The sequence below is a fragment of the Bos indicus x Bos taurus genome, chromosome 3, assembly GCF_003369695.1.
Source record: "Bos indicus x Bos taurus breed Angus x Brahman F1 hybrid chromosome 3, Bos_hybrid_MaternalHap_v2.0, whole genome shotgun sequence".
NCBI lineage: Eukaryota > Metazoa > Chordata > Mammalia > Artiodactyla > Bovidae > Bos > Bos indicus x Bos taurus.
The window spans coordinates 43,606,068-43,623,742 of record NC_040078.1 but is presented as its reverse complement, the minus strand read 5'-3'; the positions used below and the strand labels follow the sequence as shown (position 1 = coordinate 43,623,742).

Below are 17,675 nucleotides of genomic sequence, written 5' to 3'. Positions count from 1 at the left end.
TTCTAAGTCCAGCTTGAACATCTAAAAATATTGTGGTCTTCCCTGTTAGCTCAGCTGGTCAAGAAACTGCCTGCAATACAGGAGACCCAGGTTCGATCTATGAGTCAGGAAGATCCTCTGGAGAAGAGACAGGCTACCCACTCCAGTATTCTTGGGCTTCCCTGGTGGCTCAGACAGTAAAGAATCCACACGCAATGCAGGACACCTGGGTTCAATCCCTGGGTTGGGAAGATCCCCTGGAGGAGGGCAAAGATCCCCTGGAGGAGGGCATGGCAACCCACTCCAGCATTCTTCCCAGGAGAATCCCCATGGACAAAGGAGCCTGGCAGGCTACAGTTCATGGGGTCACAAAGAGTCAGATATGACTGAGCGACAAAGTGCACACACACACACACACTTTTTATATATTTCTTTATTTTCAAACCTAAGGCAGTTACATTTTATTATCCATTTTTCTTCCAGTTTTATTGAGATATAACATAAAGCACTGTATAAGTTTAAGTTGTGCAACATAATGATTTGATTTGCATGCATCACGAAATAATAACCCCAATAAGTTTAGTGTGCATCTGTCATTCTATATAGATGCAAAAGAAAAACAATCTTCGCCGTGATGAGATCTCTTAGGATTTACTCTCTTAACTTTCTTCCCTCTCCCAACACCCTCTCCACCCCACTCCTCTGGTAACCACAAATCCAATCTTTTTCCCTATGAATTTGCTTGTTTGTTTTCAGAGTATAATTGATTTACAATGCTATATTAATTCTTGGTGCACAACAGTGATTCTCATATTTTTTAACTTTTTCTTTTATATTGGGGTATAGCTGATTAACAATGTTGTAATGGTTTCAGGAGAACAGTGAAAGGACCCAGTCATACACATATATGTTATAAAGTTTACTATGCTTAAATCTCTACCTAAATTCTTTCCAGTAAAACATTAAAAAAAAAAAAAAAAAGAAAGTGAAAGCTTATTAGTATTTTTCCATAATCAAAGAAGCAATAGCAAGGCAAAGAATCATTTTCCTTGATAGGATATGTTACCTATGTTCATGGAAAGAACTTTACAAAGTGTTGATTAATTTAATTTAAAGTTTTGCTGATTATCCACTATGTTGCATTCACGATGTACAAACCATTTATCACTGTGTAAGCAGGAAAATTACTCCCTCAGTCACTGTAAATTGAGAAGAGGGCTTTTTTTAAACCTTAGGAAATTAAAATAGATTGGCCTTTGTAGTTATACCACTGACCTTTCCTCAGAATTTACTTGATCATCAGTGAAATACTTTGGTTAAGTGTTCTGGTAAATTAGGTTATGGTGGTGGTGGTTTAGTCGCTACGTCATGTCCGACTCTTGTGACCCCATCAACTGTAGCCAGCCAGGCTCCTCTGTCCATGGGATTTCCCAGGCAATACTGCAGTGGGTTGCCATTTTTATACTGATGATTGGTCATCAAATTGAGAATCTATAAAGCAGGTATCACTCATAGATTACTCTTCATCTAATTTTATTTTCATACAATGTACTATGTGATGCTTTCTATAACATAAAACCTACATTGAAAAGTTAGTCAAAGTACCTCTGTTCTCAGTTCTGGTTTCATATTACAGTTTTTACATCTACCCTCAGACAGCCTATCAACTTAACTCTTGAGAATTAAATAATGTGTGTGTCTATAAGCTTAAAATGAGAAAGTAATGAATAGTGAGATGGATTTTTAGGAAAACTGCAATCTTCTCTTAATCCCAAAGTCTAAATATTTCAATTCAACAATGCTGAGTCAAATTTAAATGCATGATTGCTCAGTTTTGCACTGTTTGCAGAACTTGGATACTTTAATTTTATATTTCAAAATAAATCAACACTATGAAAGTTACTGAGTTTCATGCAGTCTCTTGGGGAAAGGAGAGGGGAGAAAGAGCAAGGGAAACACTGTGGTTCTTTGATGCCCTCCAAGATGTTGTATTAAGTCTTTGTTTATTATACAAACAGTATGTATATACCCTCCAAGATGTTTTATTAAGGATTTATTATACAAACATTATATATTAAGGTTGTTTATTATACAACAACCTCCAGTTCTAGGTATGTTTACATTTTCTCCCCTCAAGAACTCACTCTCTGTAGGAGAAATGGATCTATGACTGCTATTGTCAGGATATCTTATGCATTCTTCCATTTTGGAAGCTTTGTTTTGAGAAGTCTGTTTTCCACCATTTGAGTTGGGCAAAAGACCCATGAAATCAGCTGTCCAATCAACTCCAATTCATAACTGAGAAAGATTTAAAACTTAAACAAAATTAATAATAGTAATAATAATACTTTTGAAAAGATAGTAAATGCAGCATTGTTCGCACCATACTGTATATACTAGCCATAGGCTTATTATACTGCCATGAGATATAGCAAATTCAAGCCCAGCAACCTTTCCTGTGACACTCCAAAAGGGAAAAGGAGATGCATATCCTTAAAAAGAAATAAAGGATCATCTCAATTGGTGCAGGAAAAAAGCATTTGACAAAATTCAACATCCTTTTGTTCAAAAATTCAACAAACTAGGAATAGACAAAAACTGCTTCAACAAATAAAAGTCATGTATGAAAAATTTGTAGCAAAATCATACTCAGTGATGAAAGACTGAAGCTTTTCCTCTAAAATCAAGAATAAGGCAAAGATGCCCACTTTCATCACTTACATTCAATATAGTACTAGTCCTCACTAGAGCACTTAGGTAGGTTAAATAAATAAACAAATAAATAAGTAAATGGTATCCAAATAGAAAAGAAAGAAATAAAATTATCTCTGTTCACAGATGTTATGATCTTATACTAGAAAACTTTAAAGATTCTACAAAAAAAAAGAAAAAAACTATTACAACTAAGCAAATTCAGCAAAGTAGCAGGATAAAAGTCAATACAAAAATAAGTTGCATCACTATACACTAACAATAAACATCTGAAAAAATTATAAAAACAATTCCATTTACAATACCATCAAAAAGAATAAATAATTAGTAATTAACTTAACCAAGGAAATAAAAGATTTGTGCAATGAAAACTACAATACATTGCTAAAGAATTAAAGAAGACATAAGTAAACAGAAAGATATCCCATGTTCATGGATTGGGAGGTTAAATATTGTATCAGTCAAAGTAATACACAGATATAATGCAATCTCTATCAAATCCCAATGACATTTTTTTTTTTAGAAATACAAAAATTTATCGTAAAATTCATATGGGGATGTCAAGAGACCCCAAATATTTGACCCCAAATGTCAAATCAATTTGAAAAAGAAGAACAAAATTGGAGGACTCACACTTCCTGACTTTAAAACTTACTACAAAGCTACAATAATCAAAACAGTATGGTAAAGAAATAAAGACATCCTAAAGGAAATCAATCCTAAATAGTCATTGGAAGGACTGATGCTGAAGCTGAAGCTCCAATCCTTTGGGCACCTGATGCAATGAGCTGACTCATTGAAAATGATGATGCTGGGAAAGATTGAAGGCAGCAGGAAAAAGGAGCAACAGAGGATGAGAAGATTGGATTGCATCATCAATTCAATGGACATGAATTTGAACAAATTCTGGGAGATAGTGAAGGACAGGAAAGCCTGGTGTGCTGCAGTCCATGGGGCTGCAAAGAGTTGGACAGGACTGAGTAACTGAACAACAATAACAGGATGCAAACTGTTGTATATAGAATGGGTAAACAAGGCCCTACTGTATAGCATAGGGTACTGTATTTAATATCCTATAATAAACCATAATGGAAAAGAATATATAAATGTCTAACTGAATCATTTTGCTGTGAAGAATAAGTTAACACTGTAAATCAGCTACATTTCAATAAAAATAAAAATCTGAAAAAAAAAAAAAAAGAAATAAAGACAGATGTATAGATCAATAGACTAGAATATGGAGCACAGAAACATATATTCACACATATGGCCAAAATATTTTTTGACAAGGATGACGAGAACATTCAGTGGGAAAAGGACAGTCTTTTCAACTAATGGTGGGGGGAAAACTAGATATTCCTATCCAAAAGAATGAAGTTAGACTGATAACTAATGAATATGCATTAATTCAAAGTGGACCAAAGACTTAAGTGTAAAACTATATCACATAAATATTTATATAACTATAGAACTACAAAACTCGTAGAAGAAAATATAGGGCATAAAGTTCATGATATTGGATTTGGCAAGATTTCATGGATAAAACACAAAGGCACAGGCGATAAAATTTAAAAATAGATGAATTGCACCTCATGAAAATTAAAAACTCCTGTGCATCAAAGAACACAATTAATAGAGTAAAAAGGCAACCCATGAATGGGAGAAGATATTTGCATATCTATATGTGATAGCTAGAAAGTATAGAGATCATGACAAGAGAAACAATTCAATTCAAAGACTGACAAAAACAGACAATTCTCCAAATACAACACACAAATGGTCAATAAGCGCATGCAAAGATGCTCAACATCACTACTATTAAGGAAATGCAAACCCAAATCAGAATGATGATGTACCTCAAACCCTTTAGGATCACTATTATCAATAACAATAAGTGTGCAAAAAAAAACAATGATGCAAACAAACTAGAACCCCTGTGCACTGTTCATGAGAATGTAAAATGGTAAAGCTGCTATGGAAAACAGTATGACAGTTTCTCAAAAACTGAAAAACAGACTTACCATATGATCCAACAATTCCACTTCTGGTACATACAAAAGAATTAAAAAGCAGGGTCTTGAAGAAATATTAGTACAGCCATGTTCTCAGCATTATTCACACTAAAATGAGGAAGCAACCCAAGTGTTCACTGACAGATGAATAAATAAATTGTATATACATACAATGGAATATTATTCAGCCTTAAAAAGGAAGGAGATTCTGACATAAGCTACAACATAGATAAGCCCTGAGGACATTATATTAAATGAAATAAGACCAACACAAAAAGAGAGATACTATACGATTGTACTTATATAACGTATCTGCTGCTGCTAAGTCGCCTCAGTCGTGTACAACTCTGTGCGACCCACAGACAGCAGCCCACCAGGCTTCCCGTCCCTGGGATTCTCCAGGCAAGAACACTGGAGTGGGTTGCAATTTCCTTCTCCAACGCATGAAAGCGAAAAGTGAAAGTGAAGTCATTCAGTCATGTGTGACTCCAGCAACCCCATGGACTGCAGCCTACCAGGCTCCTCCGTCCATGGGATTTTCCAGGCAAAACTACTGGAGTGGGGTGCCACTGCCCTCTCCGATATAAGGTATCTAGAGTAATCAAAATCAGAAAGTCAGAATGATGCTTGCCAGGAGTTGGAAGGAGGGGAGAAATGGGGAGTTTATCATTCAATGAATATATAGAGTTTCAGCCTTTTCAAGATGAGAAGAGTTCTGGAGAGACAGTGGTGATAATTGTACAATAATATGAATGTTCTTAATACCATTGAACTGTATACTTTAAAATGATTAAGATGGTAAATTGTATGCTATGTGTATTTTACAATAATAAAAATAAAAGAGGGGAAAAAACCAATAAATGTATCTCAGTATGTTAGTTCTGTAAGCCTTGTTCAATCAAATATTCAACTACCTACACAAGAGCAAAAAAAAAGAAATAACGGAAAGAAGATTTAAGATGAAGTTAGCCTAAATGAATTATTCATTAAACCAGAAATAAAAGTATAGATATTCTAGCATATTTAGTTATTCATTCCTTCTATCTTTCTTTCATTCCTGTAGACATTTATTGAATGCCTTTAAGTGCCAGGCACTACACCAGGCAATGCAGAGCACAATGTAATAGGGATAATATTTTTAAAGGTATCAATGCAGTTTTCTCATTTGTTTTTGCAACATACAAGATTTTCTCTATTCAGTCTAAGACATCTGCCTCAATAGAGGTCTTGGACCATTACAGAATGAATACAAAGGAAAGTTCAAAATAGGATTTTGCAGCAAGACTATAGGCATTTTTGAGATAGAAAAATGTTCTAAGTTCTTCTCAGTTCAATTCAGTCGCTCAGTCGTGTCCAACTCTTTGTGACCCATGAATCGCAGCACACCAGGCCTCCCTGTCCATCACCAACTCCAGGAGTTCACTCAGACTCACAGCCATAGAGTCAGTGATGCCATCCAGCCATCTCATCCTCTGTCGTCCCCTTCTCCTCCTGCCCCCAATCCCTCCCAGCATCAGAGTCTTTTCCAATGAGTCAACTCTTCGCATGAGGTGGTCAAAGTACTGGAGTTTCAGCTTTAGCATCATTCCTTCCAAAGAAATCCCAGGGCTGTTCTCCTTCAGAATGGACTGGTTGGATCTCCATACATGACCACTGGAAAAACCATAGCCTTGACTAGACAGACCTTTGTTGGCAAAGTAATGTCTCTGCTTTTCAATATGCTATCTAGGTTGGTCGTAACTTTTCTTCCAAGGAGTAAGTGTCTTTCATGGCTGCAATCACCACCTGCAGTGATTTTGGAGCCCCCAAAAATAAAGTCTGACACTGTTTTCACTGTTTCCCCATCTATTTCCTATGAAGTGATGGGACCAGATGCCATGATCTTAGTTATCTGAATGTTGAGCTTTAAGCCAACTTTTTCACTCTCCACTTTCACTTTCATCAAGAGGCTTTTTAGTTCCTCATCACTTTCTGCCATAAGGGTGGTGTCATCTGCATATCTGAGGTTATTGATATTTCTCCCGGCAATCTTGATTCCAGCTTGTGCTTCTTCCAGCCCAGTGTTTCTCATGCTGTACTCTGCATAGAAGTTAAATCAGCAGGGTGACAATATACAGCCTTGATGTACTCCTTTTCCTATTTGGAACTAGTCTGTTTTTCCATGTCCAGTTCTAACTGTTGCTTCCTCACCTGCATATAGGTTTCTCAAGAGGCAGGTCAGGTGGTCTGGTATTCCCATCTCTTTCAGAATTTTCCACAGTTTATTGTGATCCACACAGTCAAAGGCTTTGGCATAGTCAATAAAGCAGAAATAGATGTTTTTCTGGAACTCTCTTGCTTTTTCGATGATCCAGCTGATGTTGGCAATTTGATCTCTGGTTCCTCTGCCTTTTCTAAAACCAGCTTGAACATCTGGAAGTTCACAGTTCACGTATTGCTGAAGCCTGGCTTGGAGAATTTTGAGCATTACTTTACTAGCGTGTGAGATGAGTGCAATTGTGCAGTAGTGTAAGCATTCTTTGGCATTTGCCTTTCTTTGGGATTGGAATGAAAACTGACCTTTTCCAGTCCTGTGGCCACTGCTGAGTTTTCCAAATTTGCTGGCATATTGAGTGCAGCAGTTTCACAGCATCATCTTTCAGGATTTGAAATAGCTCAACTGGAATTCCATCACCTCCACTAGCTTTGTTCATAGTCTCAGGAACAAAGTTCCTCAATACTTAGGAATTTTTAAGTGACTTTTCCTATGTTAGCTCTAAGAGCCCAACATTTGTTTTTCGTTTCAATAGAAATGCGACTATATTTACCTCTATATGTGTACATCTTCATAAATTTTCCAACAAATATTTATTATATACCAACTGATCCTTACTTCCTTCTTAGACTCTACTCTTCCTCTGTTTTGTACAATTTAGACTGAAAACTTGGCTCTGATTTTGCTCTTTGATTTCACCTTTATACTACGTAGAGTAAGAGACCTTCTGATGATGTCATTTGTCTCTTTGATCCAGCAAAGACAACCAGTCATCACCCCTTCTTTTTTAAGGCTATCCTTATTAAAAGCCTCATGCTTACACACACATGTATGCTCACTCACTCAGTCATGTCTGACTCTGTGACCCTATGGACTGTAGCCAACCAGACTCCTCTGTCCTGGGATTCTCCAGGCAAGAACAATGGAGTGGGTTGCCATTTCCTTCTCCAGGGATCTTCCCGACCCAGAGGTTGAACCCATGTCTCTTGCATTGACAGGCAGGTTCTTTACTGCTAAGCCACCAGGGAAAGCCAAATTAAAAGCCTAATTTTTGCGAAATGCTAAATGCCACTTTAAATGCTTTCATTATTTCATCTATTCTTCATACCAACCCCACGAATAAGGTCTTGTTTTCTCCTTTCTATATGAATCAACTATGATTCAGAGAGATTGAAACTAATCCGAGGTCTGTTTGTCTCCAAAGAAGATGTTGTGCTACTTCCTTTTTGAAAAATCTGTTTTTCCACATCTCCCTACTTCCTTTGCTACCTCCCCTTCTTTTCCTTACTGGCTGTATCTGGATATTTCAAAATATGCAGAATAAATTATTTACCTGAAAAGGGACTTTGAAAACACAGTTCCAATTTTACAAGATACAACTATTAATAATATTAATATATTATTGCTACAAAATAAAGTATGCAGAAAATACTGATGAATATAAAAACCAAATAAGGCAGCCCCTCCACTTCAGATTCAGAACCTCACAGAGTTGGTACCTAACCATAAATAACACTTCAAACAACTCCTTTTCTTTCAGCAAATACACACATACACAAACCTGAAGAAAGTCCCTTCTGACCACAGCCCTTCTCCCACTCCCCAGGTATATTAATATTAATCAGTGTGTTAGAAAACACTAAAGTCTCTGCCAAACAACTGAGATTATCCATCAGTTGTTCCTCAAGGAGAGTCTTCTCCCAACAACTCCAACATGAGGCTATTGTGTATATATAGATCGCAGTTATGCTCAGGACAAGCACATGACAAATGTTCACCAAAATGAAGGCTGCACATTGGCACCACTGTCGCCCTGGAACGCAAATTCATTGGCATTCCAAGAACGTCACAAATAGCATGCCGTGTGACCTTTCTTTTTAAAAAGGATACCATGAGGCTTGGAAATTTAATCTCAGAAACATCATATTCAGTCATAATATTTTCATTACTTAACACTCTTCACTATATGAAATCTCTCAAACTAAGATTGTTTGGATTAACAGATCTTTTAAAATTCAAGCCTTTGTGTAAGAAAAATTCACTACTAAAGGAATTCACTTCATCAATTGGTTTTATTTCTTCTACCTGGTTGAAATATTGGACACTGAAGTGAGTGTTTTGTTGGAGGAAGGACAGCAGGAAAGGCTAATTTTGGAACCCTGGACAAGAAACATCAACAGGTGGGCAGTGTGACAAAACAGTGATAGGAGAATCTAAAAGCAGAACAGGGTATGGAAAGGAGAGACTAGACACAAGCAGGAACGTGGACTGTGTTTCACAATATGGCCAGGACCCGCTTTGCTCTGATATTTGCACTTACACAGTAATCAGTATGTATTAGGCACAGTTGTCAGGTCCCTGTTTAATTAACAGTAGTTATCCTTGGGCTTCCCAGGTGGCTCAGTGGCAAAGAAAATTTCATGTGTCGACGCATACTGAGTTCAATCCCTGGGCCAGGAAGATTCCCTAGAGAAGGAAATGGCAACTCACTTCAGTATTCTTGCCTTGGAAATCTCATGGACAGAGGAACCTAGCAGGCTACTTTCCATGGGGTTGCAAAAGAGTCAGATGTAACTTAGCGACTAAACTACAACTATTTTTATCCTTACTTTACAGTTGGAAAGACCAAAGCCCAAAGAAGTTGAGTATTTTCCAAAGCCTCACAGCTGGTTAGTGGCAGAGCTGGAATTCAAACTCAGGCACCATTTCAAATCATGAATTATTATTTTACACAGCATACATTCTAGAGCAGTGCCTCTCAAACTTGTTTTTAACTGTGACTCCCAGGAGGAACATATGACCCAGTATATCAAAACCCACGTAATAGAAACAGAACCTTTGTGAAATAATACTTTTACTAGATGCAATGCATTTAGATCTTTATTTCACTTTAAAAAATTGTTGGTTACAACCAATACATTGACTTTACAACCCTCAGTGGGTTACACCTCACAACTTGAAAACTACTACTTTGGAGACCAGAGCTACAAATGGTAATTAAATATTTCTACTTGGATGTTTGACAGTCATCCAAGCAAATGGACAGTCATCTTCACTTGCCTGTTGACAGTCTACAACTGAACTTCTGAATTCTGCCTTCCTCCCCTTTGTTTCCTCTCTCATTAAATGACAGCTTCTTCTGTACTCTCCACACAGTAGCCACTTGACAAATGAAGCGAGCAAGCACCTGAAATGTCACTATCAGAACTGAGACATGCTGTAAGCGTAAAATATACCTGATATTTAACAGGCTTAGTATGAAAAAATAATCTAAAATATTTTATTAATAACTTCAATTGTTTGTGTGTTGAAATGATGTTTGTTACACTGAGTTAAATAAAATATATTATTAAAATTGATTTCAGCTGTTTCTTTTTACTTTTTTTGATGTGGCTAGAAGGAGAATGTTTATTACCTGTGCAGCACATTATATTTCTATTGGGCAGTAATGTTCTGGTTGCTCAAGCTAAAAACTTATGAATCATCCCTTACTCCTTTTCTCTCCACCAGCAAATGGTAAGCTTGACCATTAAAAGATTTATAGCTCAAGAACTTCTCACCACCTTCACTACTACACACACACACACACACACACACACACACACACACACACACACACCACTATCTCTTGCTTGGATAATTGAAATAGATTCTTAACAGATCTCCTTGCTTCCTTCTTCACCACATCTTACAGTTTATACACTCAGTGAAGAATCTGCCTGCAATGAAGGAGACCTGGGTTCAATCCCTAGGTTGCGAAGATGCCCTGGAAAAGGGAATGACAACCCACTCCAGAATTCTTGCCTGGAAAATTTCATAGACAGAGGAGCCTGGTGGGCTACAGTCCACAGGGTTGCAAAGAGTTGGACACAATTGTTCGACTAACACTTATAAAGTTGACAGGTGATCCTTTTAAAAGGTCAGTTGATGTCACTCCTCTGTTCAAAATCCTCCAGTGGCTCTTTTTGCCAGAGCAAAAGCCTAAGTCCTTACAACAGCCTACAAAGCCTTTTAGTTCTGACCACCCACCCCACCCCGTCTATCTGTCCTAATTCCTTACCACTTCCTTCTTGACTCAGCTACAGTTGCCTCCTTGAGTTTACCAAGTATGCTGCTACCTCCAGGCTCCTGCACTTTTGGTACCTCTGTATATAACCCTCTTACCCTGGATATCCTCTATCTTCTTTCTCTGTTTTGGAAATCAAATGTCAACTTACCAGCAAGTCCTTTACTGATAATTGTACGTAAAATTGCAAACCACCCTGTCCTGATTCTTCCATTTTCCCTTTCTTAGCTTTATGTCTTACAACCTTTAATTAATTATCTTACATAATTTATTTGTTTATCAGTCTCCCACCAATCACATGTAGGAGTGCCCTGAGGGCAGTGACTTTGTTTCATTGCTGCATTCCCAGCACCTTTGAGCCTGGCTAATGGTAGGTGCTCAAAAAACTACCTGTTGAATGAATAAATGAGTTGTGCATTTCCAAACTCAGTTTTGGACCATTTGTAACTAGGCATTCTCAGGAAACTCCTGAAACAAGTGAACATTTCGGTATCTTTAGTTTTTAACCCATTATTCTTCCTGGACCTAGAGTAATTCCACAATAAAGAAATCAAGATTCTTCTCCATACTTCAAACCTTTTCTCCATTTTCCCTGGAAGGTGGGCTTTCCTTGTCCCTCAGCCATGAGTATCTCCTTAGGCATCTGTACCATCTCCTGAATGGCTGACCTGATACACATGCAGCTGCAGCCAATATAGATTCCTAATCTTCGACGATCTTCCAGTCTATGCAGTGTATATTAGGTACAACCAGATGTTGTAAACGCAAGTGTATTCGCCCTGTTGGATTGTTTGCAGACTGGCCACACTTTACCTACCTGGTCCTGCCATGTCTGCCGTCAGGAAGATGTGGACACGTGAAGGATGGAATGTCCGAGACTGTAGCCAGGCCCCTCATTTTAAAGATGAGGAAATCAAGACTCAGAGAATTTAAGCCAAGTAAACTGAGGCCACGTAAAAGGGTCAAACTGCTAAGTTGCTAAGTCGCTTCAGTCGTGTCCGACTCTGTGTGACCCCAGAGACGGCAGCCCACCAGGCTCCCCCGTCCCTGGGATTCTCCAGGCAAGAACACTGGAGTGGCTTGCCATTTCCTTCTCCAATGCATGAAAGTGAAAAGTGAAAGTGATGTCGCTCAGGTTGTCTACTTGAAAGTTATACAGTCGTGTCCGACTCCTAGCGACCCCATGGACTGCAGTCTAACAGGCTCCTCCGTCCATGGGATTTTCCAGGCAAGAGTACTGGAGTGGGGTGCCATTGCCTTCTCCGAAAAGGGTCAAAACGAAGACACAAAACATAACGTGGTAGAAAACGCAAAAGAAGCCAGGTGGCTTGCCTCCCGCCATTTAGGGGGTTCACAAAATAATCCTCTAGTGCAGCTCTACCTAGCTCTCTACCGCAGCATTTTAATGCTCAACCACTACCTCCCAGGCTATAAAAGAGGCACGTCCCGCCGTCGCACCTCCCTCGGGGCGAGAGAAAAACTGCTCACAGCAGTCTCCCAGGCCCGGGCCCCCAACGACTGGACTCTCGCGAGACTAGCGGTCCCGGAGACCTGGTGCCGAGCCTCCCGGAAGTGGGCGAGGGGACCTGTCAGCTCCCACCCGGCTGTGTGCTCTTGAGGCCCCCGTGGGAATCGAGGGTCTCCCTGGGGACCGGCGCGAGGCGGAGTCACGGAGAAGCTCTCTGCCACTCACACGGCGGCGTCGGCCCTGCCCCGGCTGCCGCCGCCCCTCCCTTTGCCCTTCACGGCGCCCGGCCCTCCTTGTCTGCAGCTTCCTTCTGCGCCTGGGCAGCCTGCCTTTCCCCTCTAGCTTTCCTTCTAGTCTCCTCCCCCGACTCTTAACATTGGAGTCGCGGGTCCTGCAGTGTCCCAGAAGCCGCACGTATAACTTGCTCGGTGTAAGTGCTAGGAATGCCGCCGGCCTCCCGGGGAAATGCGTTCTTTCTATCTATAGCTCTGTCTGTACATTCTATGTTCACGGTAGCTATTCCAGGGGCAACAACTGTTTCCCTCTGTTCTGTTCTCCTCTCCCCATTGGTGGCTTCCGACCCGAATTTGGGAATGGGGAGATCTCCCACCTGTTATCTTTGAGCAGGCTAATCTCTTGTAAGCAGAAGTGCCATATGACGCCTTCAGAGTCGTTTGGCTTGGGGCTGGGAATTTTACCCCCCACCCAACCTCAAGGTTTTCCAAAACGTATTGCTTTTCTATGAAAATACTTCATTTTTTTATATTGTAATTTTTACCTTGGTCCTGTGCTCGAAGGGAGGAAACAACTTTTCAATTTACTTCTTCTGTTCTTATTTATAAGATTCATTCTCTGATAGGGTTAAAAACACGTTTTGAACATGTAAGTGTGTGGCTGTCAGCCCTAGAGAATTTAAGATAATAGTTATTTTCTTTAACTTAATTCCATTTTCGTCTCATAGGGGCAACTCATTGGATTTCGGAGTTCTGTTAATTCTTCTGAAAGATTTCAAATCCTCTAGAAGCCAAAATGGGACACAGTAAACAGATTAGGATTTTACTACTGAACGAAATGGAAAAGCTGGAAAGGACCCTCTTCAGACTTGAACAAGGTCAGTAGCAAGTCATTTGATTAGCTCTGTGTCTTTTACATTTTTAATTCATTATCATTAACTTTTTTTAACTTTTAGATATAATTTCCAAGGACTTTTCTACACCTGATTTGTGTGAAGACATTTCTGTGTTTTAAAAAATATCACTAATGAAAGTGAAAAAGTTTTGTCATGTTAGAATGAGGATAAAAAATTCACTGTACTTAGCTTGCTAACTTCCACTTAAGACAGACGTCACATTTATAATCAGAAGATTGACAGTATTATTTCTGTTAGCATTTACTATTAAAACTTGGCAAATTGTTTCATAAGTAACTTTACTTTGGGTATGTCTGTAGTTTTGCTGTTTTATAGCTCCCACTCTTTTCCTTTACTGGACATTTGCATTAGTAAAATAGATCACAGCAAAAAGTAAACTATTATTTATGTTTAATAATAGTTTAAAAGCCTCCCAACTGTGGAGAAGGTAAAACTTGAAAATTTTTTTGCCGAATTAAAAGCGAAATAATTGATTAGGTTGTGTTGAAATATATTCTAGCCTTGATTTAAAAGATCAAATTATATTTCTATAAGACTAATCAAATAGATGCATTATTTTCTTAGACTTATATTTTACAACATTGAAAAAAAACATTTCACACTCATTTATGTTAATATAACTTGTGAAGTAGAAGTTTAATGTATGAGAAGTAAAATGCTATCCCTGCTCTCATCCTACCAAATGGATGTTGATAATAGTAAACATTTTGAAGAAAATTTTCCTCTGAATTTCTCAAGAGCTAATTTTTTTAAAAAATTTCGGCCGTCACATATGTTTCCTCCATGGCAAATCTTCATCTTCTTCCAACTCCAGTGCTGACCTTAAGATCACTAAGTACTAAATCCATTTTTGGCTTTCCTGACTCTGCAGTTTTCTGGTTTTGATTTTTTTTTTTTTTCCCCATCCTCTTGAATACTCCTGTCAGCTTGGTGGTGTCTTTGCTGAGCTCTCTTCTTCCACATTTTGATTATGTGTATCTTCAAGGAATCCTTTCTTTTTTCACTTCTGCCCTCAAAGAAGTATACGTTCTCATGGCCTCAGCTGTTGCCTCCATACTGATGACTCCTTTTGGAAGAAAGGCCTTAAACTTTGCTTGCTTCTTAGAAGCAAGTGATCGTAATGGCAAGAGTAGAGAGCTAGAATTTTCCTGACTCTGCTGCTAGCAAAGTCACATGTTTGACTTTGGGCAAGTCACATTAATTCTAAACATTATTTGTGATGTGAAGATATTAATTTCCCCTTTTCTACATTGCTGAGTTTTGAGGCTTAAAATTAATAATAAACTGTTTTAAAGCCCCAAATAGATACAAAGGCTAGATCACCGTATCTGTCAATTCTTACCCTGGATTCTTGCCTTCATCCCAGTATCATGATATGGAAGAGCCTGAGGATAGCTCCAGTTGGTTTTGCTTAAATCTAACATGTCCAAAACCATCTCCTCACAATTCTCACATGTTTTTGCTTCTCAGCTTTCCTGTTTACTTTAGTGATGTCTCCATTTTCATAGTTTACAAGGCTAGAAACTTTGTGCTCTTTGAAATTTCTTTTCTTTAACTACAGCTTCTCTTTAAACCCTGTAATTTCTTTCCAAATGTCTCCTCTTGCCTACCTGTCTCTTCCATATGCCTGAATATGGATGCTGAAATAATCTTCTTATGCCATCTCTTCTCTTTTTATTAATTGATGTTTATAATGTCGTTTAAATAGCTCTGCCTGGCTTCCAGGATTCCATAATGGGATCCACCTTGCCAAGCCAAGATTTTATCTCATTGTTCGTCATTATTAGTGTTCTACATCTTTACACTTCCCTTGTTAATTCCCTTCCGAGTGGCTTTTCTTATGCCTGTTCTTACCCCTCCACTCCTGTCAGATTCCTCTGTGTCTGTTAAATTCCTTTCCTATCATTTTATGTTTTGCCTCCCTCTCAACGTTCAGCTAAAATTCCACTTCCTCCATGAAGCTTTTTCTTAATTTGTTGGTGTCTCCTTTCCTTGATTTCTGATTACACAGTGGGCACAGGACAGTCAAGTGCTTAACGGTATAGCAGTGTCTAAAATCTTAGTATCCAACTATAGTTTAAGATCTGTAAAGATAGAAACAGTATTACAAATGTAGTGCAATGTACAACAGCTAATAAATCCTTGCTGGGTGATCACTATTAAAGTGCCAGTTAAAGCTAGCCTAGCTGTTTGAAGAAAGAGCTCTGAATAATATGGTTGACCCTGTAACTCTGATTAAAGCCAGTAAATTCATCCAAACGATATAAATGGGAGCATGTTGAACTTTTTGTGCAGTAATGATTCACTGTATTATTTTAGAAAATAATTGTACTGTGAAAGATGAAGAGAAGGGACATTGGAGGCAAGAAATCATGAAGAAAACTATTTTACAAACATGTCTGGTTTAACTACATTAGGGTTTTAAAAAAGAGGGGACAGAGTATAAGACATTTTAAAATTCATAGGACTTGGTGACCAATTAGGTGTAAAGAAAAGCTCTGGCAAATTTTGGTTCTTTCACCAAGCCCTTCTTCATTTTTCTTTCCTTTTCACTTTTCCCTAAGAAATGATTCCTTCTCATTTTCCAAGGCTAACATCTCCATAGACTCTTCTAATTTAACAAGTACAAGACCAGGTAATTAGCCTTTCCCTGTCTTTCCTATCTCATTTAGTGATAGAATAATGAGTAAAAGTCATTATTTCTCAAATCTGGGATTCTTCCATTTTTTATGTAGGTTGGTCAAATTTCAATTTTTACGTGTTTTGAAAGAAAACATTTATAAAGGTTCCATAATTAGGAGTCAAGTTTCTATAAATTGAGTGGAGGGAATGAGGTAGAAAAACTTAGTTTACAGTAATAGTGTAATTTCTCACCTTGCTAGTTTCCTTGTCTGCAAGAGGGAAATGGCTGGTCTGAGTAAAGCATTCCTAGTGTGTGAGGAATAAGATAGCCACATCATGTACTGCTGTGCTAAGCTAATTTTAGCAAACTGAGCTATTAATTATGGAAACTGACATACTCTAGGTATTTTGATGTTTCATTTACTGTATATAAAAATTTTAGTTTTAAGAATATGGATTAGAGGTTACAGAGTGGCTATATATACCCTTTCAGGTATGCATTGCCTATCAGGATATAGAAAGAATAGGATTTAATTTTCTTTCTCTTCTCTCTTTCCTTTTGTCTCTCTATGCATCTACCTATTTTGATTAGTTAAAATGAGTTAAGAGAAATTCCCTGGTGGTCCAGTGGTTAGGTCTCTGTGTTATCACTGTCAGGGACCCGGGTTTGATCCCTGGTCAGGGAACTAACATTCCATAAGCTGTGTGGCACAACCAAAACAAGTTTTTTAATATAAAAATAATTAAATTTTGCTAATATATGAATTGATATAGATGCTCTTGGTTCATATGTCAGTTGAGTTATAAATAAAAAAGATATATTCTGAGGAAAAAGTGGAGGTTATAGGTCTACAAGAGGTTGACAGTCACGGTGTCACTGGTTTGTTTACATTATGTTCCCATGAATTATACTTTTATCTAAGCCATGTTAGGTAGATATGCCAGTTATATTAAATAGTAGAATCTTTACCACACTTTGTAATGAGAAGCAGTGTAACCGTAAATTTCTGTCTTACCTCAAGAGGTTGTCAAACTTAAAGATGAGTTAGAGAGTGTTTGAAATTTGCTGTTTTTGTCCTTTTCAGAAATGACATGTAACTTTCTATAGTGTACTTAGAAAATATTCTCAGAAAAATTAAACACAGTCTAACTCTAAGGTAAACATGAATGAGAAAGTAAACTGCTTTTGCTGGAAATTGATGCTGTAGAGATAAGCACATTTCTTTCCTATAAAGGTTCAAGTGGCAAATATTTTCAGCTTTGCAGGCCACATGATTTCAATTGCAGCAGCTCAGCTCAACCATTGTACTGTGAAAGCAGCCATAGATAATACATAAATGAATGGTGTGTTCTAATAAAACTTTATTTAAAGACAGGGGATATAGTTTACCAACCCTTGCTACAGGGAGAGC

General features: G+C 38.1%; 1 protein-coding gene across 4 annotated transcripts in view; it reads left to right on the top strand.

Moving 5' to 3' along the window:
- Positions 1 to 17,675, top strand: part of AGL (amylo-alpha-1, 6-glucosidase, 4-alpha-glucanotransferase) — a 104,125-nt gene that overhangs the window by 7,316 nt on the left and 79,134 nt on the right. The window contains exons 1-2 of one of the 4 annotated variants that reach the window (XM_027536419.1): positions 12,590 to 12,921; positions 13,453 to 13,602. In XM_027536419.1, the coding sequence (XP_027392220.1) occupies positions 13,521 to 13,602 (82 nt within the window). In that variant the 5' untranslated portion in view covers positions 12,590 to 12,921; positions 13,453 to 13,520. Of the gene's footprint in view, positions 1 to 12,589; positions 12,922 to 13,094; positions 13,374 to 13,452; positions 13,603 to 17,675 lie in introns of those variants that run through there. The other 3 variants (XM_027536418.1, XM_027536420.1, XM_027536421.1) reach the window with 3 other exon arrangements.